This window comes from Ascaphus truei, chromosome 2 (assembly GCF_040206685.1).
Source record: "Ascaphus truei isolate aAscTru1 chromosome 2, aAscTru1.hap1, whole genome shotgun sequence".
Lineage (NCBI taxonomy): Eukaryota > Metazoa > Chordata > Amphibia > Anura > Ascaphidae > Ascaphus > Ascaphus truei.
In genome coordinates this window covers 21,113,972-21,141,197 of record NC_134484.1, presented here as the reverse complement: position 1 = coordinate 21,141,197, position 27,226 = coordinate 21,113,972, and the positions used below count along the sequence as shown (strand labels likewise).

The window sequence follows — 27,226 nt, the reverse complement described above, 5'->3', positions numbered from 1 at the left end:
TGGTGACGGAGGTCCCATTGAATCCTATGGCGGTGCCGGCCCATGCAATTCCTATGGCGGCGCCGGCCCTATTGATTCCAGTGGAGGAAAGCCGCGTGGCTTTAAACCGGCTAAGTCCAAAAACGTTTAAAGTGAAAACCCATAACTCCGGTTCCGTAAGTACCAGAGGGCTGGGATTTGGGCAGCATGTAGTCACTGCTCCAGCATGACTGCATGGCAATTTCCAGCCCTCTCCGATCAACCGGACGGAGTATGGGTAACTGTGAAAAATGTGGTTTTCCCATTGACTTCAATGGCGGAGTTGCTCCATTAAAAGCCTATAGCGGCGGAGCCCATTGATTTCAATGGAACAGTGAAATGCAGTGATTTCTTTTAGCCTATAGCGGAGAATCCTGCATTAAAGTTAATAGGGAATTTTAACTTGGTTTTGGTATCTCCGGTTCTGGGGGTCGTGGAAGGTTGATATTTGGCCACTATGGCAAGGGTCCTCCGGCATGAGGACCTGGCAAATTTCAGCCCGCTCAGACCCACAGAACGGATTATTTTAATATATGTTTAATATTAAAATGTTACTCTGCATCCCTGATATTTCTAAACCCGTGAAAGCCACTGGCCCAGAAGGAATGTTAATTGCCACAGGGCATCAGGATGTCTGAGGGAAACCCATGTATGAAAGGCTCACCGCCCTGGATTGAGTTTTCTAGGACAAAGAAGAGCAGGATATGGGTACTTGTGTAAATTGTTGTGTTTCACACCTTGAGACAAAGGATTTCCTGTCAAGGGACCCAAAAGGCAGACTGGGAGTCGCCAGTCTTTTGGGAGTGGGGCTAGGGAAATGAGCCCCTGATTAGAATAATGACCACCCCTGTGGGCAGGTATTACCTTGCTTCCCACGTGAGGTGGCAAGGGGTAATTGGGTGGAGGTAATTGGTAACCAATACCTGGCACCCAATGTTAAGGAATAGGGCTGAGACCCCATATAAAAGAGTGTAAGCCCTATGCCCAAGGTCTTCGTTTTGTCTTCGTTACAACATCTACTTGTTACCTGATGCCTGAATGAATTGCCAATCCAGATCCTGATTGCTTTATTGTCCAAACCCTATGTAAGTGTTCATATTCTGTGTGTTATTTGTATATTTTGTGTGTTCACCTTTTTCAAGGAATAAACGTTCTTTATTATATTTAAGTCGCACTCAATTCAACCCAGTTTATTTGTGTATATTATAACCCTGCACAAGCTCCCGTGACATGCAGTCTTGACACCATTACCTTTCCATAGAAGGAGATGGCTTCTTTGTATTTATCGATGATGTCTTCGGGGCTCAGACAGTTCTTGGCACGCCCGATTTCCGTGCTGGTGTCGAGATTTATCCCATTAGTAGACAGGGCGCCTACCGGAGAAAGAAGACATGTTACTGCTTTGAAAGGAAAAAGGCTCAACACAGGACTGCCGCTGTAACCACATGCAATGCTCTTTTTACGGGCAAAGAACGTATAGAACCCGCTCTATATACACAGTGTCTAAGCAAGAAACAATGGAGTCAATTCACCATGGACAGGGTGTAAGAATCATTTATTAATATTATTATTATATTAATCATGACCAGCCATTAATGGGAATGATTTCTACCAATCACCACCACCCCCTATCACTCAAAGCCTATACAAGTTCCCTCACATAATGTTAGTATCCGGCCCGAGCATAACCTGTTCTTTTATTCTATATGTTTTTCTAGTGTTATCAATCATTATATCCTTCTTCTGTAGCTTTGAGGGTTACGATGGTAACCTTTAGACACCAGACATTAACCTCCGGGACAGTAAATATTTCAAGCGCTAACATCTCCTGAACAGCGCATTCGATTTTACAAATAAAAACAGTATGTTGATGTATACAATGATGCTGTATGTTTGGGTTTCCTTTATGTTTGACTTCCTTCTTCAGTCAACACAGAAAGAAAAACTGCAAACAGGTTGAAGTAGTAATTTTATATAGTAATACATTATATTTATATTCACATGCGGGCTGAAGAAGTAGCTCAGTGATCATATCACTGCTGGCTCCCAGTCCTATGGCACCAAAATTATATTGTAACAGAAAAGGGTGTGTGCTGAATCCTCGGAGTGTGTCCAGGCTATTAAAACAGTATGCTGCTAAATAAAAGATATAATGAAACCCTCTGCATGTAAAACACAATGCTAGCAGTTAATCAGAGAAAATGAGAAGACATGAGTGTGACAGGAGACCAGGCATTTACACCTTTATACCAGGATCATTCATTGAGCAAAACCAAGAAGTAAAACAAATTGTAATTTATTCCATTGAAACAGACGTACACACAGTGAATTACAAATAACAAGAGGAAACACACTTACTGGGGGGATATGGGTTTAAAAATAACCTTTCCTAACTCAGATAGTCCTTAAAACAAAGTCTTTACGTTACCGGGGTGTACCCGCAAAAGTCCAGGAACTCAATTCGGCATGAATTACCAGACACCCCTGTATCCGCTCCGGAGCTGCTGAAATCCCTTGACCGGGAGATAGTACCAAATGCCCTGGTACTCTTTTCGGCGCGTAGTTCCAGCCGCGAACGCTACGTTCTATTCTGAGAACTTGTCCCCGGAAAGCTGCACTTAGAAAATGTCTCAACTTGAAAATCTCTGAAGCCGGCTCGCTGCTATTTCTCACAAAGCATCTTTTGGTGTTTTCAAATTTGCCGCTGCTGTCTTGACGCTTAGAATCTGACGACCTGATTGGCTGCTAGGTTTCATATAGGATTTCTGTCCCATTCACGAAACGCTACAGCCAATCAGCGCATAGGAATTTTTCTACCAGCCTATCACAGATTTGGCGGTACTCTGAAGCTGGGCGGGCACGGATTTCAATTTTGCACAAAGGGGCATGCGCCAACCTGGCACCTCTGCCACTTAGCATACTGAACCCCCCGCTGGGCCAGGCTCCTCAGAGTCTGGGGATGGGCAAATGGTTGCCGGATAGCCCTTATTCATGTCAGGATGTGGGTACTTGAGTTTAACTCTGGTACTCTGCCCGCCCTAACACCTTGGCATCACCGAGACTTTCAAGTCCAGGACCCGAGCAGACTCGGTGGCACCAAGCCTGGTGGCCATCTGGTCTCTCGGAACCAGGGACTTGGAAATTCCCCAGCTCATATACAGTGCATAAAACATATATATACACCTTTATACACCATTTTAATAAAAATCTCACTAAATTCTTCTAAGTCCCTCATCCCCTAGGATCTACTGAAAAGACGCGCACGTTCCTTTTCAGAGCTCCTAGACCCAGGGTGGGCAACCCTTTCGCCATTCGCCACTTGTGGCGAATTGGGAGTCAAAGTGTGGCGAATTGAGTAACCACAATATAAGGGCCGCCCTCCCCATTCAGCCCGCTCTCCCCCCTCCCCGATCAGCCCGCTCTCCCTCCTCCCCGATCAGCCCGCTCTCCCCCCTCCCCGATCAGCCCGCTCTCCCCCCTCCCCGATCAGCCCGCTCAGAGAACTGCAGGCAGCAGCGCGCTCTAGCATTGAGGCACTTCCGTGCCTGCTAGAGCGCGTGCGTGCAGTCCTGCCTTCTCTGCCGCCTCCTCCGAGCAAACCGAGGTAGAGAGGGAGGGGGTGTCATTGGAGGTGCAGGGGGGGGTGTCATTGGAGGTGCAGGGGGGGTCATTGGAGGTGCAGGGGGGGTCATTGGAGGTGCAGGGGGGTCATTTGAGGTGCAGGGGGGGTCATTGTAGGTGCAGGGTGGGTCATTGTAGGGTGAGAGGAGGAAGGGGGTGAGGGAGCTTGAGGGGGTGAGTGGAGGAGGGGGGTGAGGGAGCTTGAGGGGGTGAGAGGAGGAGGGGGGTGAGGGAGCTTGAGGGGGGTTATGGTCTGAGAATTTATAAACTTTTTCAAACCGTGTGTTTAAAATTTTCGCATGCGCAACATAATACCTACATTTTTACATGGTGTGGCTATTTTCACTTCTAATTCGCCACACCTGTGGCTACATTGAAAAATAGGTTGCCCACCCCTGTCCTAGACCTTCCTAAAAGAAGTTTACTAAAAAGTTGCTTCAAATAACGCTTAGGTTAAGTTTCAGAGTTGCTTCAATTGTACCGAAGCTGGACTTGGAAATAATGTCACTCTTGCAACCTCCTGGATGGCTGGAGACACCCCAAACCCCTATACCGGGTCCGAGTTTATGAGCATATACTGCTACTGCTGGGGACTCTCACTAAACTAGGGACCCCTGCCTATACCAGGGATACGCGTATCCCTATTCCCCGTTTTGCCGTTCTGGTCTGTGCTGAAGCAGGAAATTCTGGCGGTGAGCCGCGTAACTGCATTCCAGGGAGGACTTTGTCCGGAGGTCTGTCTCTACACGTACCCGGGAATCTGACTCGGCTCCCGGATACATTTTTGGGGTGGCCAGTAACTCTGGACCCCGTCTACATAGACATAATCTGACAACACTTTTACCGCAAAATCCCCCCTGAAACTCATAGCCTGAGAATCTCCCCTCTAACACTCCTGGAAAGACAAAAGACATAAATTCTTTATTGTCGCATATTTTCATACAATGCATGGTAGTACATACACAGTGAGGCCCAAGAGCTGACACTCTAGGACCCCAAAACATGGATCAGGGACAACCAAGTGTGCTTGACCTTTATTAGTGAGTCTGGTTACGCCCTCACCGTCACGATGAGGAGATAGAGTGTTACATGCTCCTGCTACAGCTTAAACATGATAAGGTGATAGTAAATAATGGGTGAGATGCACAGAGAACTCACTAGGTAACATGAAAGCAAACAAATTGAAGCTTTCTGTAAAAAAATGCACTCAATCCCCAAGTAATATATATGGCTAATGTGAGTAACACAAAAGCAATCCTAACTCAGAACACTGAATGGGAAAACTCGGGAAAAGAGTCAGATAGGAACCCAAGCGATGAGACAGTTGGAACAACAAGAGATAGAACTTATTTTTTAGAGTTTGACCCAGACACCCAGATACCCCGTAAAAACAAAAATAAACCCGAAGGGAACAAAAGGGAAGTGCTGAAACAGGGAGGTCTGGAGATTCCGAAAACCAAAAACAATGGAAGAGGTTACCGACGTTAAAAATTAATGATAAGACTGACTAAGACTCTCGTTATTCACTTATCAGAATAAGAATTAATAGAAAGCAACATTGGTATCCATAAAAAAAAAACATCCATCATGCTCGCCCTCAGCCCATTTCAAAACTTTCAAAACAGGTTAAGGACACCAACCTATGTGCCAGAAAGCCGGCCAAGCACAAGTTTTTCAAAAGGAGAGAATACTTAAAACTCAAGAACCAGTATCAAGATAATCTGGGACAAATTGACCTGCAAAATCTGAGACATTTTACCACTCTCGTGGAGGAATCTGAAAAAGCTGATTGTGAAGGTTCAAACACAATCCTGAAACTTAAATCCAGGTTCACCCCCCTCCCCTGGACACAAGTGCCAATATTGAGGTCTTTGTCAAATTGGTTACAGGGTACCTTGAATCATTACAACATATAAACAAAAATTACTATCTCAGTGCTGACGAGTGAAAGACTCTTAGAGAACTCCAGGAAGCAAAGAATTTCACTATAAAACCATCCGACAAAGGAGGCAATATAATCATTCTGAATACGGATGACTAAGGCCTCGGGCATGGTCAGCGCTTAGGCGCTGACCCGTGCTGAGGCGTGCTGCTGCTCGGCAGTGAGCCCCTGCAGCCGCAATGAGAGCGGCTTTAGCAGGGGCTTGCGCACGCTTCCACAAGCGTGCGGAAGCGTAGGTGTTACACAATTTTTAGTTTCTGCGAGCGGTTCGCCAAATGAGGGCGAACCAGCTCCGTGACGTCACAGCCCCCCCCCCCCAACACGCCCCGGACGGCACACGGTCTAAGGCCAGGGAAAGCACCCGCTTAGCCTCAGCGCGCCTCCGCCTGGCTGGATTCACCCTGGACGCAGCCTAAGTCACTGAGAATTTGAGACTGTCTGACTGTCTATGCTATGAAATTCTAATCAAAGATCCAACCTTGGAAAGAGCTCAAACCCACCTTAGAGTCAGGCATGGCAAAGAGGGTCATTAACAAAGAAAGCCAAGAATGATTTTATGCTCACCTAGTCTCTACGTATCTCAGCCTTTTACAGCCTCCCAAAGATACACAAGAATAGGACACCACCACCAGGGCAATGCATCGTCTCAGGGATAGGTAATTTGACGGAGTCTAGCAGTATTTATCTTGACAGAATTCTGAGACTCTCTGTGATCTCTCTCTCTTCCTACCTCAAAGACACAAGGGATATTATAAGGTAAGTGGACCATGTGGTAATTGATGAACACACATTACTGATCAGCATTGATGTTGAGGCCATATATGCGAGCATCATACACAATGTTGAGCTGAAGGCAGTGTCTCACTTCTTGAAAACAAGGAGCTTACGTTTTTGTGTACAAAACGATTGTGTTACAACTCCTTGACTTTGTGCCATCAGACAACTATTTCCTCTTTAGCAACAAAATATACCACCAAATACAGGGGACAGCAATGTGAACTGCTTATGTCCCAACATATGCAAACCTGTATATGGGCTGGTGGGAAGAAGTAGTTGTCTTTCATGAGAGTCACGAGGAGTACACATCAAATATCGATCTTTGGTCTAGATATACAGAATAGACTAAATAATCGTCCTTTGGCAAGGCAATATGGAATGGTTTGAGGAATTCATCTCCAAGATGAATACCAACAACATTAACCTTTAAACGGACTTATGAGATAAGATCAAAGGAGATTAATTTTCTCGATCTAAAAATCTCAAGGGGGTGAATTAATGACCACGGTCCACTGCAAAAAGACTGCACCACACAGCCTACCACGAGCGGACAGCCATCACCCAACATCTCTGATTAGAGGGATACCAACAGGTCAGTTCCTGAGAGCATACAGGAACTGTTAAACGCACAAGGAGTTTGAAACGCAGGCAAGACTCGTGGTAGATAGATTTGACCAGAGGATACAGTAAGAAAAGTATCAAAAAAAGCCTATCACAGAGCTTAACGAACTCCACGTTCAGAACTTCTGAAAGATAAATCAACAGAAGGTCATCAGATTTGTTGGGACATTCAGCAAACAGTGGCCTTAACTTAACTAAACATCTTGAAAACACACTGGCATATTGTGCTGGCGGACAAAGTTCTAATACAGGTTCTTAAAATAACCTGACTGACGAGCAGGTGGTCTAAAACCAAAAGGACCTACTTGTGCACAGCCATTTCGAGGCATCAAGAAACACAAAACAGTGGGCACATGCATATGCTATGGATGCAGAGTATGTCCATCAATACTTTCCACCAAGGTGTCCCATAACTGGAATGACAGCACAGTGTAGAACATCACAAAATTCATAAATTGCTTATCTACAGGTATCATATACCTTCCAGTTTGTGAATGTGGAAAGAAATATGTGGACAAAAAACAAGGAGACCATTTATATGTAGAATTCTTGAGCATATTGGCTCTGTCAGAAACCATCTAAACACACCGGTTGCCAGGCACATTAAATGACACCCACTCAAGGAACGTTAAAATCTTGACATTCATCGGCAACGACCACATGAACCTTGGCTCCTAGGGGGGCAACAGGGACAAAGCCCTACTCATGAAAGAGTCCAGGTGGATTTTCACCCTGAAAACGCTAAACTCAGGGACTCAATGAGGGCTTTATGTTCTCACCATTCATATAAAAGCGTGTGTATGGGTAATGTGGACCTCTCTCCCTCAGACATGCCCATTTCTGGAAATGTGCAGCTATGCTTCTATTATCCTCGGAGAGGCCAGGTCATTGTTAATATGCTTTTGCACCCTTATTGCTCATTAGATAGTCATTAGATTCACAAGAAAGACCACAGGGGCAACCTTCACTCAGAATACAAGAGCCCATCTGATCACTTACCTCTGAAAATATGTGGCTATGACTGAATCTCTGCCAGACAGTGTTCCTATTTATGGTATAATTATGGATCACTGCACCACTCTTCAATGCCCCGACCCCTTACATACAACCTCAACCTACTGGTTTGATCTGCCATATGTAACACTCCTATATTAACCATCTGGCATTGCTATTATCTTCTATTTTACCTGCCAGAACTCCAACAGAAATATGTTGCGTGAACTGCAGTTACATGGGTCATGTTGCTACAGCAACGGAACGCCATTTCAAGCCCCCTAAATGACGTGAACGGGTAGGCATTACCTTGACAAAGCACTTGCCTGCGAAATCGACGTCAGTTTTAGCACCAGTCAGGAGCCTGATCCGTCGGGAGGGATCTCGGGGGGGATATCACTGCAGCCTTGCATGGGCCCGTGGTTTTAGCTATTTTAGGGGATTTCCACTGTGTAAATCAGGTCTCGAGAGCAGTTCTGATCCGCTTTTAGATTAGTAAACTTTAAATCTATATTGCCGTGGTATCTCTCCATCACAGCACGGGTCGGCATTCGTGTCACCAGATTCGAGACTTATTTAGGCTAGCCTAAGCCGCTGTTCCTTACACTGCCGTGATATACCTTCACTAGATAGGATAACCCATCAGTCCCACCCAGCCACCCCCATTACCCTCTGTTCTCCACAGGGGAGTACATATGGAAGGAGACTGTTTGACATTTCTGACCACTTGATGCTGATACAGTGTAACCTCAACATCAATCCACCTATTTGAGGAGACATTAGCTACACAGGCTTGTATCGACAGTGCACATGTAACCCCCCCTCTGGGTTACTAAAGGTAGAGAGGGGTTAATGCCTGGGGAATTGTTGCAAGGCAATAACCTTTCAGGTATTGTTGCAAGTCAGCCAACTGCCAAGTAAGTCCCGCCAATATTCTGGAAAGAGCTCAGCCCTGTTTGCCCAGTAACAATGCTACACCCGATTGCTAAAACATATAAAGTAATAAGTATAACGTTTAAATACTTCAATAATAATAATATTTACTTGGTTATTTAGTTAAACCCTTTGGCCAAAGCGTCATAAGCCTGCATACCACGTCAAGGTAAACCAAAATTAATGCCGGTCCTAACACTAAACTGTGAACCCTTCCTTTTACCTCTGTATGAGGGGAAGCAACCACAGCGAGTCCTGTCCATTCCCTCTGTATGAGGGGAAGCAACCACAGTGAGTCCTGTCCATTCCCTCTGTATGAGGGGAAGCAACCACAGTGAGTCCTGTCCATTCCCTCTGTATGAGGGGAAACAACCACAGTGAGTCCTGTCCATTCCCTCTGTATGAGGGGAAACAACCACAGTGAGCCCTGTCCATTCCCTCTGTATGAGGGGAAACAACCACAGTGAGTCCTGTTCATTCAGCAAGACGCCAGAACCTCCCAAGTTAAAAAAGTGGGGAGGGGTGAGCTCTGGGGGGAGGTGCCACCTACCTCCAAGCAACTGTAAATATATATTTTTCCCACGAAAGAGAGCGCCTAGTGTCTTTTCTTGCCTACAGCGCTAGATATAAGGTCAGCGTTACACACGGAAAAAAAATTATACGTATTTTACCATATTAAAACTAGTAATGATATATACTGTACCTGGATCAATAAGAACTTCTTGAGCAGCTATTGATGGAGGGGGAAAAAAAAACAAAAAGAAAATATTTACACAAGAAATTACAAGTCCTAAGCCGCAAACGTAGAGAAAATCAAAAAGCCATCACAGAACAATATAATTACACCTATAAATTACACCTCTCCTGTTGGTCCATTAACAGCTATGATATACTACTCTCAGACGTCCTATGTGACAACATACCAGCCAATACAGGAGAATACCTTCTTATCCCTGAAAACAAACCTTCATGGTACAGAGATACCAGGTCTGTGTAGTCTAACTAGAACACGGGTGGCCAACTGATTGAGCCACCTGTGCTGAAGCAGGGATATCCTGAACACCTCACCAGTTGGTGGCCATGGAGAACTGGAGTTGGCCACTTTTGCCCGTCAAATTAAAAGTAGAAAGCCGAACACATTGGGGAGTGAAAAGCCTGAACATAAAATGACTGTTGGCGGCATCGTCTGTGTTTACTTGCCAAGGAGTACAGTATCTGCGCACACTTCGTGTTCTGCCCAGCGCGCTCTTTAAAAAGGTCAAGTCCTTCCTAGGACTAACTGGACCAATGCCACGGAAATGCTTCCAGATTTAAAACTGGATGAGTCCCGTTTATAAACATATATTTGTTTAAGCGAGTTTGTAAACACGTGACGTTGACATTTGTAAAGGGTTTTCCCTTTCATACATAAGATATGTATGAATGCAAGTGTTTATTGTACCCTTCTCCAACTCCTCACTGTCCGAGGACCAGCCATGAGAATGGCGAGGGCACTTTGCCTGTGGAAGGAGCAGCATAGCCTAGCTGCTCCTACCACAGTATTTGGTAGGCAAAGTGCCCCCGTCATGCTCATGACTAGTCCTCGGACAGTGAGGAGTCGTGGAAGGGTACGATAAACACTTTCATTGACACAAGTCTTATATTTTCAGGGTGCCCAGTCATAGCATTTAATGAATCAGAATTACACAGGCTGATAGCTCACAAAAATAACACTTTGTAAACAAGGTGTGGGAATAGTATGAAGTTATCAGAGGGCTCGAAAAAACACAGAAGGCACATCTTGAACCACTAAGCATTCCCATTTACAATGAGCCATTACCAGCAACCACCCCATCTTAAATTAATACGGAAATGCTGTACAGAATGAATGCAATTTTAACCAATGAAAGGTCTTTTTATGGAAGGGCTGGTAACATTCCAAATGTAGAACCAAGGATAACCAATGGCGAAAGTAACAGAGCACTTCTCAGAAGCATCCAAACTTGAAAGAAAAAAAATGAAAAAATTAAAGTGCGTATTCCATAAAAAATGAATTATTTATTTGTCAAAGGACAAATAGCGAAGGCGTTGGTGGGGCGAAGCCTTCGCTATTTGTTTGTCCTTTGGACACTAAATAATTAATCTATTACAGAATACGCACTTTCCTTTTTTTCAGCACGTTTGGATGCTTCTGAGAAGTGCTCTGTTACTTTCTCCATTGTTTATCCTTGGATCTTCATCACAGAGGCCCGCCTGGAGCCTGGGCTTTATACGTGGACGTGGGGCTTTATACGTGGACGTTGCAGCCTGCCAGCGAGTTTGCTTGCTACACGTTTCCTGCTATATCTGTGGACTTCAGGTACAATTTAGGGTGAATTTACATGCTACTGTTTCTGGACTAATGGTGTATCATACCTTCACTTTAAAAACATAAGTGGTTGGTTACTGATCCGGGACGCTACACGCAGTACCTGTCCTAAATTCATTTACATATCTCCAAGGTTCGTTTATAAGAGCATCTATTTATACATCAAATTGTTTTGTTCTGTATATTGGTCTTTAGCACTACGCAAGTTATTAATTTAGTTCAAATGTAGAACTAGTGCTCATTTGCCTTTCTTCACCCAGAATCCTTTGCTGCAGTGGAAGCATCTTATGCTGTGAGAATATGGGGTAAGGCAGGTATGCTTCAGCAAAGGCACTGAGCCAAATGATTGAGCCACCTGTGCTGAAGAGAAATCCTTCACACCTGACCTGTTGGTGGCTCTTGAGGACTGGAGTTGGCCTCTCCTTAACTAAAGTCTCCAGAGTGAGGAAGACGTCTTCCAACCTATTTTCTAGAGTGTAAAAGTAGCACACAGTGTCATTGGCTCTATACAGGACATTACACCACCAGGCAGTGGTCATGTTTCGCTTACCTGGCTGGTGTCTCTTGCTGGCCTCAGCGGACAAAGACACGTTCTGGGCCCTACGAGCCCCAACTTTGCCTCCGGTTCCTCCAGGGTAATGATGAATGACAGAAGCAGAGCATAACCCCTCAAGTGCAGCTAGAATAAAAAAAAAAATATAATAGAAATAGGTTTCTAAAATGCTTTCAGATAGGAGACCATGACACAGCCAGCGAACATGAACAATGAAGGTAAGGCTGGGGCCACGGTGCCTTCGCAGTGCGGAGGCTGTGAGGCAAGCGGGTGCTTTCCCTGGCCATGGTGGACGGGCTGTGGGGTGCGTGCCTAGGGGCGTCACGGAGCTGGTTCGCCCTCATTGGGCGAACCGCTAACGTGACCCTCCTGTCGCGCCAAGAAATTAGTTTGAACTGATTCCTTGCGCAATGCGCGCCCCCTAACGCTTCCGCACGCACGCGGCATGGACACGAACACTGCCATAAGGCAGTCTGGTCGCTCAGCGTGCGGACGCCTCCGCACAGTCTGCGGTACCATGGCCCCAGCCTAAGGGTGACACTGTGGTATTCATAACCATTAGAATTGAGGGCATAACCCAAGAATAGGCAAACAAGAACCCGTGCTGAACATTACTCTGCCCCCTACAACGGAGGAGGCAGAAGACTATGGCCTAAACTTCAAAGACATTCTTGTGACCTACAGATGTAGCAAAACTTGCTGTCCCCAGAACCGCGAGCGAAAAAGCAAACGGACGGCGGCGCAATCTCGCTGCGGGTTGGCAGATCACGATTCCGGATCAGACCCCCCCCTGCAGTGTTAATCCAGCCGCAATCGTCACGTTCGCAGCAACATACACAGTAAGTCTCGCTACAGGCAAAAGGTGACATACCAAAGAAGAACAAACGAGGGTGCGCTTGAAGGCGACGGTTTGAATGCTTAAATAAAATATAAAAACCATGTTAATTCATCAGTAAGATAGCTAGTACAGAACTAAGAAGCAGGCAGTGTTTATACTGCACTCGCTCGATCTGATATTTTGGCGGTAATACATAATTTCCATTAAAAGAAATGCACACACCGCGCACCAGGGATCAGTAATAAGAAATAGCAGATTTAATATATGGTCAAAAAGTAATACATGCAATGACCACACACAATAAAAATAGCGCAATAGACAAAAATTACATAAAAGAAAAAATCCCTCCCCCACAGGGGTAATGGATAAACATAGGCTTCTATGAAGCTAAACTAGTACCACCAAATAGCTTAAAAGCACACTTACACTGGCGACACACTTTATTCGAGCTTGGCTAGTCCCACGAATTCGGGTATACCCGGGTGTATTGAGGTTTGTGACTGTTTTCTGCCCGAGTGCATTGAGGTATTTTCCAAGCAGGGATTGAAGCATTTTATTCCCGCTCGTGCAATAATGCACAGTATATATATATATACTGCATTACAATTCATGAATTTATGCCATCTGGTAGACACGCGAAGCATTGCAGCCTATTAAATCCTAATCATTATCATTTAACAGATCAGCCGCCCATCAGCCAGGCGTGAACCCAGGCTGGGAAGGCAAATGAAACGGGGCTTGTCAGAGGTGAGGAGTGGCGCATTCCAGGTATCTGCCAGGTACATACCGGGTATTTGCTCGAATAAAGTGTGTCGGTGCAGTAGTAGTAGTATTTAGCTACAGCGGAAGAACCATAGAGAGGGGGACAAGTATTGACCATAGGAAGCAGAGCGGGTAGCCGTGGCTGGCGCTGGTGTAGCGTCCGGGCTGCACCAGCACTCGGCAGATTTCTCCTCCGCTCCTGCTTCCTGGTTCAGCCGTCCCAGCCAATGGGTGAGCGCGTTGAGCAGCCTCTCGTGAGCTCTATACATTTCGCAACAGCGCGCTTCGTCAGGAAGTCACGTTTGAGGCTGCTCCCGCGCATTATAAAATCACAGACGACCAATGAAATCAAACCAATAATAATAGGCACAGAAATAAAGGCAATCAAATAAAACACTAATACACGGATGGATATCAATATTCCCAAAAATAAAGTGCAATACTAATTTGTATATACAAATATGTACAGTGAAAATGTATATGTATATGTATATGTATATATATATATATATATATATATATATATAATCTGCTACAAAATAATTAATTAAAAGGGATTAGCATTTGTTCTCTAGGGTAATCTTTACTTTTTTTGATTGACTTAGAAATAAGTAATTGATCATAGCCATTATCAGTAAACCTCTTGGCTAAAGCTCCAGATTGTTCATCGAAATCTGATACCTTAAAGCAATTTCTACGAACTCGTAGCATTTGGCCACATGGAATGTTAAGCCATTGGCTAGAGCGATTGCTCCGATAGTCAAGGTATGAGTTTACATCAACTTTTTTTTTTTTAAGTTTTTGTGATGACGTTGTTATTCCCAATTGTCAAATTGAGATCCAAGAAATGTATCTCACTATTGTGATTTTCGCCACTCAGTACTACAAGGTTCCTATTGTTATTGTTTAGATAGCTAATAAAGCTATTTAGATCTTCCAAGGTCCCTGCCCAGATAATCAGGATATCATCTATATATCTTCGATAGTATTTGAGATGTTTCCTGAATTCATTAGTATTCCAGATTACATCTAGCTCCCATTTCCCCATAAAAAGTCACGCATAATTAGGGGTGAAGCGTGTCCCCATGGCCGTCGCAGTAGTCTGGAGATAGAATTGACCTTCAAACAAAAAATAATTGTGATTGAGTATAAAACTGATACTAAATTAAAAATTGCTGCTGAATAATAGATAAAATGTTATCCTCATGCAAAAAGTGTGTGACAGCTTTAACACCCAGTGAATGATGTATACAAGTATAAAGAGATGTTACATCTGATGTGACCCAAATACAGTGTTCCTCCCAAGTGATTAATTGTAAAGAATTAAGTGCGTCAGTGCTATCACGTAAAACAAAGAAGGAAGTGATGCTGCGAGAGGGGCTAAGTGTCCACATAATGTGATAAATTAGATGTGATAGATTCTATCCCAGATACAACGGGATGGCCAGGGGATCCTGCAAGGTTTTATGTAATTTGGGGATATGGCATAAAATGAGACACGTGGGAATGCTTGGAAGATATAATTGAATTCTTTCCCAGAGAGGATACCCAATGTTTGGGCTTGGAGTAAATGATCTTTGAGAATTGCCTTATATATCAAAGTAGGGTCTCCTATTAGACTTGTATACGAGATACCGTCCTCAAGCAGACGTAAGGCCTCTTTAAGATAATTCTCACGGTCCTGAAGGACAGTGCCCCCGCCCTTGACAGCCTGGCCAATAATCAAGTCACCATTTTGATTAAGTTCTTTCAAGGCTCGTCTCTCCTGATGGCTAAGGGCTGTTATATAGTGTGTGCGCACGCGTGCACATGCCGCACACATTTTGTGTATATATACAGGTATACCCCGGTTTAAGTACACTCACTTTAAATACACTCGCGAGTAAGTACATCTCACTCAATAGGCAAACGGCAGCTCACGAATGCGCCTGTCAGCACATCCTGAACAGCAATACCGGCTCCCTACCTGTACCGAAGCTGTGCACAAGCGGGGAGACTATAGAGCCTGTTACAAATGCCTTATTTACATCAGTTATGCACGTATATGACGATTGCCGTACAGTACATGCATCGATAAGTGGGGAAAAGGTAGTGCTTCACTTTAAGTACATTTTCGCTTTACATACATGCTCCGGTCCCATTGCGTACGTTAATGTGGGGTATGCCTGTACTGTGCGCGACTGTGTGTGTGTGTGTATGTATGTATCTGTATGCGTGTGTATGCGTATGCATGTGTGTATATATGTGTGTATATATGTGTGTATATATGTGTGTATATATGTGTGTATATATGTGTGCGTGTTTTAAAATAAATAAAACCTGAAATAATTTTTTTAATATGTTGTACTCACACATTTTCAGCGGGGGTAGCAGCGCGATTTCTTTCTTTTTTTCTTCTTTCCCCCTGTCGGACGGTTTTACTCTCCTTGCTGTGCGCGCGGCGCCATTATAGAAAGGCTCACTAACGTCAGCCAACTAAAATACCGCGTGTGCACGGCGTAGCGCACGCCCGCACTGAACGGGCCTAAGATTATCCTGAACCATACAATAACGTTTATCCTTGCACATCATTTTAAATTCCTTTTCCACGAACTGTCCAAAAAGTTGCACATAAGGACCCTATGATTCGTGCGGGTAAAATACAGCCCAAAATGAAACCGCAGCAGGCAATGGTGATGAAGCACACGATTTATTCAAACATCAGGGTAAAAGAGTCTGGCGGATCCTCTTACGCGGATCCGCCAGACTCTTTTACCCTGATGTTTGAATAAATCGTGTGCTTCATCACCATTGCCTGCTGCGGTTTCATTTTGGGCTGCGCGCCGTTCCTGCCTCCCACGGGGGGAGTGTCTTCATGCTGCAGATCTTCACTGGCTGCGCGCCGGACGGCTGCTGTTCCTGTCATTCCAGGACATAGAGGGATACATCTGATGCGAGCAGAGCCAAGTTTGCAACCGGTTCTCAGATTGCCGGTGCTGCTGTTTATTCTTACTACTGGCCTCCCATCACTTTTCAGAACCGTGAGTCTACAATTACAATTTCACTGGTGCTCTAAGGAGAGCTATTTGTTTATTGCGAAGACTGTGTTAATCGGTTGTTTTGGGATCTGGTCAGCATTACATTTACCTATTATCAGGATGCAGCTGTCTTCTATAGACTCTTGGAAGCGCCTGGATAGTTAACCTCTTGGTTACCTGGTTCCATCATATTTTTAAACAAAACCTCATCCAGCATATTTATATCCATATCAACATCTTCTAGGGGGAAGTCTCCAACATTATCTGATGGAGTATTTATTTTCCCAATTGTTTGGGTAAATTGGTTATCTCCCACAGATAAGGGGCACGAGGCATAATATCAGAACACACTGGGAATAAGCGCTTTAGACAAAACAATAGGAAAAGGTGCCCCTGCCGTGAAGAACTTACAATCTAAGCAAGCCAACACACAAAATAACTCTTTAAATATTATGTGGTGTCTCGTTACGCATTGTTTCCAAAAGCACTACTATTAAATAACGCGCCAGCAGCACACGGCGGCAACAGGTGTAATAACTTCTACACACTGCACTATTTCTCTCTCTCTGTGCCGGGGGGCGGGGGGGGGGGGCGCTAGGAATAGCTGCATACGTTGGCATTCTTTTCAAACTCACCACGGATTGGCAGAAATACACAGACATCCAGGAGTAGCAGAAACAAGCGCGCGCGATAAAACAGCTTACCTGCCAGCCACACAAAGTCATTGACTGCCCGCAAGAGCTCCACAGCCATGTGGTAATGCACCAGAGCGTCCTGCAGCATCCCCGCCTGCAGGCTCAGGTCGCCCACGTGCTTCCGCATACGGCCCTGACAGCGCTTCTTGAAATGCCTGGGAACACAAAGCAGGGTCATTATCACATCACTACCTCGCATGGCCACCTTCTCCTATTCTGAGAGGTGGTGGAAGCTACAAGAGCAGCTACGCCCATCTCCCGGGGAAAAGGCTTCTCGTTGTGCACATGCCATATTTCTTCAACTCCAGGAGTGGCCAACGCCAGTCCTCAAGGGCCACCAACAGGACAGGTTTTCGGGGAAAGGGAAAACAAAGAAGAGGGTATGAGGGGGATGGAAAGAAGACGGTGGAAGGTATTGGGGGGGGCGGGGAAGGGAAGACGGTATTGGGAGGGAAGGGAAGAAGGTATTGGGGGGAGGGAAGGGAAGAAGGTATTGGGGGGAGGGAAGGGAAGAAGGTATTGGGGGGGAAGAGAATTATTATAGGCCTGGGGGAGGTGGGGGGTGGGGGTAATGTTTTTTCTAAACAACATTTATTTTTACAGAACTGACAAAAGCCGGATTAGCCACATTTACTAGCCAAGGGGGGTAGCTAGTGTATTTATTACTTGTATTAACCCCTTTAGGTTCCTGCGGTATACCTTGCTAGCCACAGGAATCAAAGGGGTAAAAGTTATTTCTCTCATAGGGTCCTGTAATAGAAGAGATTACACAAGTCTATGATAGAAATAGTATTGAAGTGATCGCTAGGCTTAACGGTCACATTAATTCCCACATCATGGCTTTGGGTAAAACGTTGCACACTGGCAGCCAGTTTTCCAGCTCCTGTGTGTGTTCCGCGTCATTCTCCGGCATGTTTTATTTATGTATTTCTTGTAGGTCTGGAATGGGTGTCCTCAAGTTCTTACACGTAATAGTAAGGAGTTTGCTAAGTAACTCAGTAAAGCTTAATTTTATTTTTAAAAAACCTCATGCAAAGTGACTCGGCCATACTGCGAGGTTAAGTCTAGCACCGTTTACTAAACACAGGCAACAGTCAACAAAAAAAGGGGGCAATTAAACAGCCAGCAATGTACGTTTTTTCCACCTTGTCCTTATCAGAGAACCAATAAAGATAAATGGAAAGGGCTAAAGAGGGGGTCTCTGCCTGTGTAAACCCTTGTTGAACGCACCGTGAGTTTAGACAAAGAAGCAGCCGATCTCTTTCGGATACGGGGAGTGCAGAAGTTTCACAAAGTGGATGTGAGATAGATATAGACAGTGTTTGACAAACCTATACATTTGCACGCCCTGGGCGAGTGGATTTAACATCGTGGCGAGCTCCTATTGGCCCAAGCAGCACACGTTTGCTACTAGGTGGCGAGTAGATTTTTTTGTTCGGCGAGTAGATTTTTTGGTGATTTGTCGACCACTGGATATAGATATAGCCAGTTTTAAAAAAAAGTCTACTATAATAAGTGTATGTGTTCCACTCACAAATTTTCTTTAAAATGTGTAGCGTATCAGAGATGCAACCTCTGATGGGAGCTGTAAATATTTATAGGTGTCGTCTTTTGGTAATAGAGGCACCAATCAGGAAGACTTAACCCCAGATACAGATCAGTGCCATTAGTACACTTGGGTCCTACAAGGGGTTGATCTTCTAAGAGAGATAGAAAGCAAACGCCAAAAGCTTTTGGTCTCACCTGCTGTCAGGGTCCAACCCCACAAAGTCCTTCTTCTCATATGGGACATACAGAAGGGGGATCTTCTCGCCGGACTTGTCGCTCGTTCTGTCTAGACGCTTGGTCTTCAGCACAATGAAAAGGGATTCAATAAAATCTTCGACCCGCTTCTCCACCGTTTCACACTCTTCGTAGCTGGGGTAGAAGGCCACTTCAATGCGGCCCTGGTCTGCAACCTCTCCCTGCGGCCCGAAGACGAACAGACGGGAATCATACAGTGTGGAGCTGTAAGCTTCTTTATGCGCATTGAACTTCAATAACGTCTGCGGCAAGTCCTTGGCAGAGCTGCATTCGGCGATGCAGATGAGGCCGACCACTTTGCGGTGAGTCTGGAAATCGCCCCACTCGTTGTTCTCCACGGGGTAGTGATGCCGGTAGCGGATGTTCACAACCCGCTGAGAGTTGCTCACGTTGACTTGACACACAGAGGAGATGCGGTTGTAGATCTTGAAGAAGTTCTCGCCTTTGACAATTCCTACCGACTGGACGACTACCAGGAGGGACTGGTGGTCCTCAGCACACTGCATGTAATCGGGGACACTCATTGTCCAATTTTACAGTATCTGAAACAAAACAGAGGACCAAACACATTCAGTGTAGTTCACACGACTCCACCCACCACACTAACCAGAAACTTAAGCAACACGGCTTTGACAAAACATACTAACCGGGGGCCTAGAATCGATATAAGCAAAGTGTTACAATTTCAGCAGTTTACAGTATATAACATATTCTGTTAAATCTATTAAATACATTTGCAAGTATGTCAACAAAGGAAGCGACATGGCCATTTTTGGCATCACTAACGACAAGATCAAAGATGAAATTTCACTATATCAGTTGGGACGATATATTAGTAGTAATGAAGCCGTTTGGAGGATTTTGTCTTTTCCAATTCACCAACGTCATCCAACTGTTGTTCACTTAACAGTTCATTTAGAAAATGGACAAAGAGTATACTTCACACCTCATAACGCTCACTCACTTGCAGCTCAACCACCAAACACAACTTTAACTGCCTTCTTTCAATTGTGTCAAAATGACTCTTTTGCTAAGACATTACTATATCCTGACATTCCTAAATATTACACTTGGAATTCATCTACTAAAATTTTTAACAAAAGGAAACATGGAGTACGTATTACAGGAGAAGACGCCGTACAAAGTGAAGCATTGGGTCGTGTATATACAGTTCATCCAAATAACGCTGAATGCTTCTTTCTTAGAATGCTACTTCATAATGTTCCAGGACCAACTTCTTTTACACATCTCAAAACTGTGGATGGACACCTTTGTCAAACTTATCGCGAAGCTTGCCAAAAACTTGGATTACTAGAGGATGATCAACACTGGAATACTACTTTATCAGAAGCTGTTTTACATTCTTTACCTAATAAAATAAGAAACCTTTTTGCTATTATCATTACCACCTGCCACCCATCCAACCCTAACACTCTATGGGATACCTACAAAGACTACATGAGTGAAGATATACTGGCAAAAGCACAAACAGACAACCCAACACTACACTTACATTTTTCTCCAGAAATTTACAACGAAGTACTAATTTTGTTAGAAGATAAATGCCTAGCTATTAATAACAAAACACTACTTCAATTAGGAGTACAATCTCCTGAACGTCACCACCGCGATATACTTAATTCAGACATTATGCGTGAGAGAAACTACAATATTATACATCTTAAAAATTATGTTGCATCAAAAAAACCTATGTTAATTCCACAACAATTACAAACATACCAAAACATTATGTCTCACATCACAAAGGAACAAGGTGCCATTCTTTTCCTTGATGCTCCAGGGGGAACAGGAAAAACATTTCTCATCAACTTACTCCTTGCAGAAATTAGAATGGAACACAACATAGCACTTGCTATTGCATCATCTGGAATTGCAGCCACTCTTATGGATGGAGGAAGAACTGTGCACTCTGCTCTTAAATTACCTCTAAACATTGCCAATGAAGAAAACCCAACATGTAATATAACAAAAAATTCTGGACAAGCACGTGTACTACAAACTTGCAAACTTATTGTGTGGGATGAATGTACAATGGCTCACAAAAAATCACTTGAAGCCCTTGATAGAACATTAAAGGACTTACGTAACTGTCAAGACATCATGGGAGGAGCTGTAATACTTTTAGCTGGTGATTTCAGACAAACACTTCCTGTTATACCAAGATCAACACCTGCAGATGAACTTCATGCATGCCTTAAATCTTCTCATCTATGGCACAATGTTAAACATTATCCTTTAACTACAAATATGCGAGTACAACTTTTAGGAGAATCTAATACTCAAGATTTTGCAAACAAGCTTCTTCAAATTGGTGAAGGTACTTTACCTACTAACTTATCTGGAGAAATTGATTTTCCAACACAATTTGCACACATGATGACATCACTTACAGACCTCATACATCACGTATATCCAAACATCATACAAAATTATAACAATCACCAATGGCTATGTGAACGAGCCATACTTGCAGCAAAAAATAATTGCGTTAATGACATTAATCATCAAATACAAGATATGATTCCAGGAAATATTACAGAATACAAGTCCATAGATACCGTCGTAGATAATGATGAAGCCGTTAACTATCCCACTGAATTTCTTAACTCACTTGAGCCGCCTGGAATGCCACCACATCGCCTTCGAATTAAAATTGGAACACCCATCATGCTACTTCGCAATCTCAACACACCTAACCTTTGTAATGGAACAAGACTCTGCATCAAAACATTAATGCCCAACCTCATTGAAGCTACTATATTAACAGGAAAGGCCACAGGAGAAGATGTCTTCATACCCCGCATTCCACTCATTCCTACTGACATGCCCTTCAATTTCAAACGCCTACAATTCCCAATCAGACTGGCATTTGCTATAACCATCAACAAATCACAAGGACAGTCAATTAAGTTCACTGGAATCAACTTACAATCACCATGTTTCTCCCATGGACAGTTATATGTCGCATGTTCTAGAGTAGGCTCATCCCATGACTTATATATATTTGCTCCAAATGGATGTACCAAAAATGTTGTTTATAAACAAGCATTACAATAAACATTTACTATTAGCATTCTTACACACATCAAATTACATTTACTACAACACTACTTTTACATTTACACACACATATCACGGATTTTCATCCAGGGATTGTTCCGATTGCCAATTCTTGGAGTCAGGAAGGAATTCTTTTTTCACCTTAATACGGTTTTTTTTTTGCCTTCCTCTGGATGACAACGTATGTTCACACATACAATTACTTTTCTATTATCAACTTGCATTTAATAACAACTATCATTTATTACTATACCAATTATTATCACATGGACTCTTACATATGTTTATAACAAATGTATATACCACTTTTTATTCTTCATCAACGACAATAAAAAATTTTTACAAATTTTATATATTACTCTTTGTTTTCATTGTATTTCATTCATATACTTTTTATTACAAACAACATTATTTTTTATTTTATACATTCACATTACGGCCAACGCCGGCTCTATCAGCTAGCATTACAATGAACATTGACTTTCCTCAATTTCCATGAACTCTACATATTGCCATAAGAAATTACAAAAAAATTAAACACACTCAATACACTACTGTCATCTTTTATTACTACATTCTTTTACAACACACACTTTAACATTACATCAAATACACTCCTCTCAACAATGGACATTCACATCTTTCAAGAAGCATTTCCAACAATAACATTTTCAAAAATAACTACCGTAACAACTACCATACACTTCAAACATTTGCCCTCATATACATGTGCTTTCTACTACTGTTGATTTACAAACACAATTCTAACTAATATTACATAACATTGGCATCACATTACAACTTTCACATACAACATTTACACATACTTATTCACACTTCACATCCCGGGCAACGCCGGGTTTCTCAGCTAGTAACATATAAAAGCATACCGGGGTCAGATGATGAGCATGACATATCACAGAGTTTCCGTAGGATTCAGTGGCAGCGTCTGTGCAGAATATCGCAACATATCCCACCACAACGCAGAAAAGGGAACGATGAAGCATGCTACATCTGAGTGCAAATCCGTGTATATATAGCGCAGTCTGTGTTTATACGGTGTAGTAGTGTGTGTAAATAACTATGCGCATCAGTGTGTGTTAGTGAAATTGTGCAGTGGGGATAAAGAGGAGGGGCTTGCTTTGTGAGGTGACAGCTATGTGGCAGAGGGCTCCTGTTTTTCTGCTATAGGGACCAGTAACACATTGCTCTGCATGTTATGTTGCTTTGCCGCTCTGGCAGCCAATGGCTTAAAATGTGTAATTACAAAGTATCTGCCCTGTCTGACTCCCATGCCAAGTACAGACTCCATCTCCGCACACGTTACAAAATATTTACACAGTACCAAAAGATCTAAAATGACTTATCTTTAATAGGGCGATAACCACTTAACTGTGTGGTGACACGTGACAGTACAGGCATACCCCGCATTAACGTACACAACGGGACCGGAGCATGTATGTAAAGTGAAAATGTACTTAAAGTGAAGCACTACCTTTATTCCACTTATCGATGCATGTACTGTACTGCAATCGTTATGTACGTGCATAACTGATGTAAATAAGGCATTTGTAACAGGCTCTATAGTCTCCCCACTTGCGCACAGCTTTGGTACAGGTAGGGAGCTGGTATTGCTGTTCAGGACGTGCTGACAGGCGCATGCGTGAGCTGCCGTTTGCCTATTGGGCGATATGTACTTACTCGCGAGTGTACTTAAAGTGAGTGTCCTTAAAGGGGGGTATGCCTGTAGTCCTTACATCTAACAGGGACACACTAATCTCTAAGGATGTTAGTGTGATAGACACGGAATGTGTGTATTATTGATGAACATACCACACGGGTGAATATTAAACGCTGTGTAAATAAAGTGATGTTCATTTATAAACACGTGTAATGTGTCAATATTACATCTGTATAAACACATGGTTTGTTTGTATACTGTAAATATTATTAAACTTGAGTTCTCAATGCATATAATGAGGCCAACATTACTTTATGAGGACAACAATGTATGCAGTGAGGAATATACTATTAAACCCTATAAGGACAAACACTATCATTACTGGTTCCTATATCATAGAGCCTAATGATACCAAATTGTGCAGGCGCAGGGAAGCAGAGGACAGTCCCATCGCCTCCCCATGGCAAAGTAAACAGCTGAAATACACTATCCCCACCTTCCCTGAATCTATCACTGGTAACGTGTCAACCAGAGGAAAGAGCAGATACACTATATGCAGCACTTACACGGTGCGCAGCGATGTGAATAGCGCACAGGGAGTACCTGCCCCGCAGAGCTTATCCTAAGGCTGCTCTTAAAGTGCCGGCGACAACAACGCCGCGTCAAAACATATGCATTGCCGCCATCACGTGCGCTTATAGTAAGCGCGACGCGACTGAGCGACAGCTTGGTTGCCATCACTGGAAGTCATCTCAATTAGATTTTTCCAGTGGCCGCAGCCTGACGTCTCCGGGCACTATAAGTGTAGCTTTATGGTGGTGCCTGACGCACAGGGATATACAACCAGGCTGCCCTACTCCCCACTCAGTGTAATGGTACTCAGTGTCACTGAGGTCTCAGCTGCCCTACTCCCCAGGCAGTGTAATGGTACTCAGTGCCACTGAGGTCTCAGCTGCCCTACTCCCCAGTCAGTGTAATGGTACTCAGTGTCACTGAGGTCTCAGCTGCCCTACTCCCCAGTCAGTGTAATGGTACTCAGTGTCACTGAGGTCTCAGCTCCCCTACTCCCCAGTCAGTGTAATGGTACTCAGTGTCACTGAGGTCTCAGCTGCCCTACTCCCCAGTCAGTGTAATGGTACTCAGTGTCACTGAGGTCTCAGCTGCCCTACTCCCCAGTCAGTGTAATGGTACTCAGTGTCACGGAGGTCTCAGCTGCCCTACTCCCCAGTCAGTGTAATGGTACTCAGTGTCACTGAGGTCTCAGCTGCCCTACTCCCCAGGCAGTGTAATGGTACTCAGTGTCACTGAGGTCTCAGCTGCCCTACTCCCCAGGCAGTGTAATGGTACTCAGTGTCACTGAGGTCTCAGCTGCCCTACTCCCCAGGCAGTGTAATGGTACTCAGTGTCACTGAGGTCTCAGCTGCCCTACTCCCCAGGCAGTGTAATGGTACTCAGTGTCACTGAGGTCTCAGCTGCCCTACTCCCCAGGCAGTGTAATGGTACTCAGTGTCACTGAGGTCTCAGCTGCCCTACTCCCCAGGCACTGTAATGGTACTCAGTGTCACTGAGATCTCAGCTGCCCTACTCCCCAGTCAGTGTAATGGTACTCAGTGTCACTGAGGTCTCAGCTGCCCTACTCCCCAGGCAGTGTAATGGTACTCAGTGTCACTGAGGTCTCAGCTGCCCTACTCCCCAGGCAGTGTAATGGTACTCAGCTGCCCCGTGTGCTTGTTGGGAGGGGGCAGTACCTGCTGTAACTCTGCCACTTGCCTCCCAGATCCAGACCTTCCCGCACCGGCTGCTCTCCCTGCACTGACATCCACTTCCGGCTTCCATGGGGAGCGGGAGGGGCGTCACCTGGACACGCCTACTCCAAGAGAGGAGGGGGTGGCGTCCCCTGGACACGCCTACTCCAAGAGAGGAGGGGGTGGCGTCCCCTGGACACGCCTACTCCAAGAGAGGAGGGGGTGGCGTCCCCTGGACACGAATACTCCAAGAGAGGAGGGGGGGCGTCACCTGGACACGCCTACTCCAAGAGAGGAGGGGGTGGCGTCCCCTGGACACGCCTACTCCAAGAGAGAAGGGGGGGCGTCACCTGGACACGCCTACTCCAAGAGAGGAGGGGTGGCGTCCCCTGGACACGCCTACACCAAGAGAGGAGCGGGAGGGGGGTGTGGGGGAGGCGTCAACCACAATCACTCACACAAAGCACCCGGGAAGCAAGCGCGCGCGCGTGTGTTTTCCATTGTATACACGTTAAAAGCGTGTTGTTTTTTGGCGAAGGCGGGAACCAGCCGCATTTCTGTTCTGAATGTTTTTGGGGAGGGATCATTTCAATTACGTCACTAACTCCTCCCCCCTCCTGTTGGTTTGCCTCGCCGCGCGCACACTCCTCCCCCAGCTGCCTTGTGATTGGAGGGGAGCGGCTCGCGCTCCCAGGTTGTTGGGGGGTGAGAACGGAGCGCGCGCGGGTAGTTGGGTGTTCAAGTCAAAAGTCACTCAGGTTGCGGCGTTTATACCGGACCCGTGCGTCATCAGGTTCTAATGCACTAGTGAGTGTGCAAAGTGCTGTGCTCAGTGTGCGCGAGGCGCCTCCTCTGGCAGGGCTGTGCACGGACGCAAGCCAGGGGGGTGTGAGCTGTGCATGCAGGAGTCTTACTATTATTATTAATAATGTTACTACTACATTATTATTATTACTGCTACATTATTATTATTATTACTGCTACATTATTATTAATATTACTGCTACATTATTATTATTATTACTGCTACATTATTATTATTATTATTATTATTATTACTGCTACATTATTATTATTATTATTATTATTACTGCTACATTATTATTATTATTACTGCTACATTATTATTATTATTATTATTATTACTGCTACATTATTATTATTATTACTACTACATTATTATTATTATTATTATTACTGCTACATTATTATTATTATTACTGCTACATTATTATTATTATTATTATTATTATTATTATTATTATTACTGCTACATTATTATTATTATTATTATTATTACTGCTACATTATTATTATTATTACTGCTACATTATTATTAATATTACTGCTACATTATTATTATTATTATTACTGCTACATTATTATTATTATTATTATTATTATTATTACTGCTACATTATTATTATTATTATTATTACTGCTACATTATTATTATTATTACTGCTACATTATTATTATTATTATTATTATTATTATTACTGCTAATTATTATTATTATTACTACTACATTATTATTATTATTATTATTATTACTGCTACATTATTATTATTATTACTGCTACATTATTATTATTATTATTATTACTGCTACATTATTATTATTATTACTGCTACATTATTATTAATATTACTGCTACATTATTATTATTATTACTACTACATTATTATTAATATTACTGCTACATTATTATTATTATTACTGCTACATTATTATTATGGGCTGTTATTACAGGTAGTGATTGCATGATGTATTTTTAATGCACAAATACAAGCCGGTG

General features: G+C 43.7%; 1 protein-coding gene across 2 annotated transcripts in view; it reads right to left on the bottom strand.

Annotated features, from left to right (window-relative positions):
* TRAPPC9 (trafficking protein particle complex subunit 9) overlaps nt 1-25,572 on the bottom strand; it is a 953,009-nt gene extending 927,437 nt beyond the window's left edge. Inside the window, exons 1-6 of one of the 2 annotated variants that reach the window (XM_075581782.1) lie at nt 25,431-25,571; nt 18,861-19,462; nt 17,127-17,272; nt 11,803-11,931; nt 9,609-9,635; nt 1,270-1,391 (exon numbers count right to left, since the gene is read on the bottom strand). In XM_075581782.1, the coding sequence (XP_075437897.1) occupies nt 1,270-1,391; nt 9,609-9,635; nt 11,803-11,931; nt 17,127-17,272; nt 18,861-19,444 (1,008 nt within the window). In that variant the 5' untranslated portion in view covers nt 19,445-19,462; nt 25,431-25,571. Of the gene's footprint in view, nt 1-1,269; nt 1,392-9,608; nt 9,636-11,802; nt 11,932-17,126; nt 17,273-18,860; nt 19,463-25,430 lie in introns of both variants that reach the window. The other variant, XM_075581783.1, reaches the window with a different exon arrangement.
* Nucleotides 25,573-27,226: the final 1,654 nt, after the last annotated feature.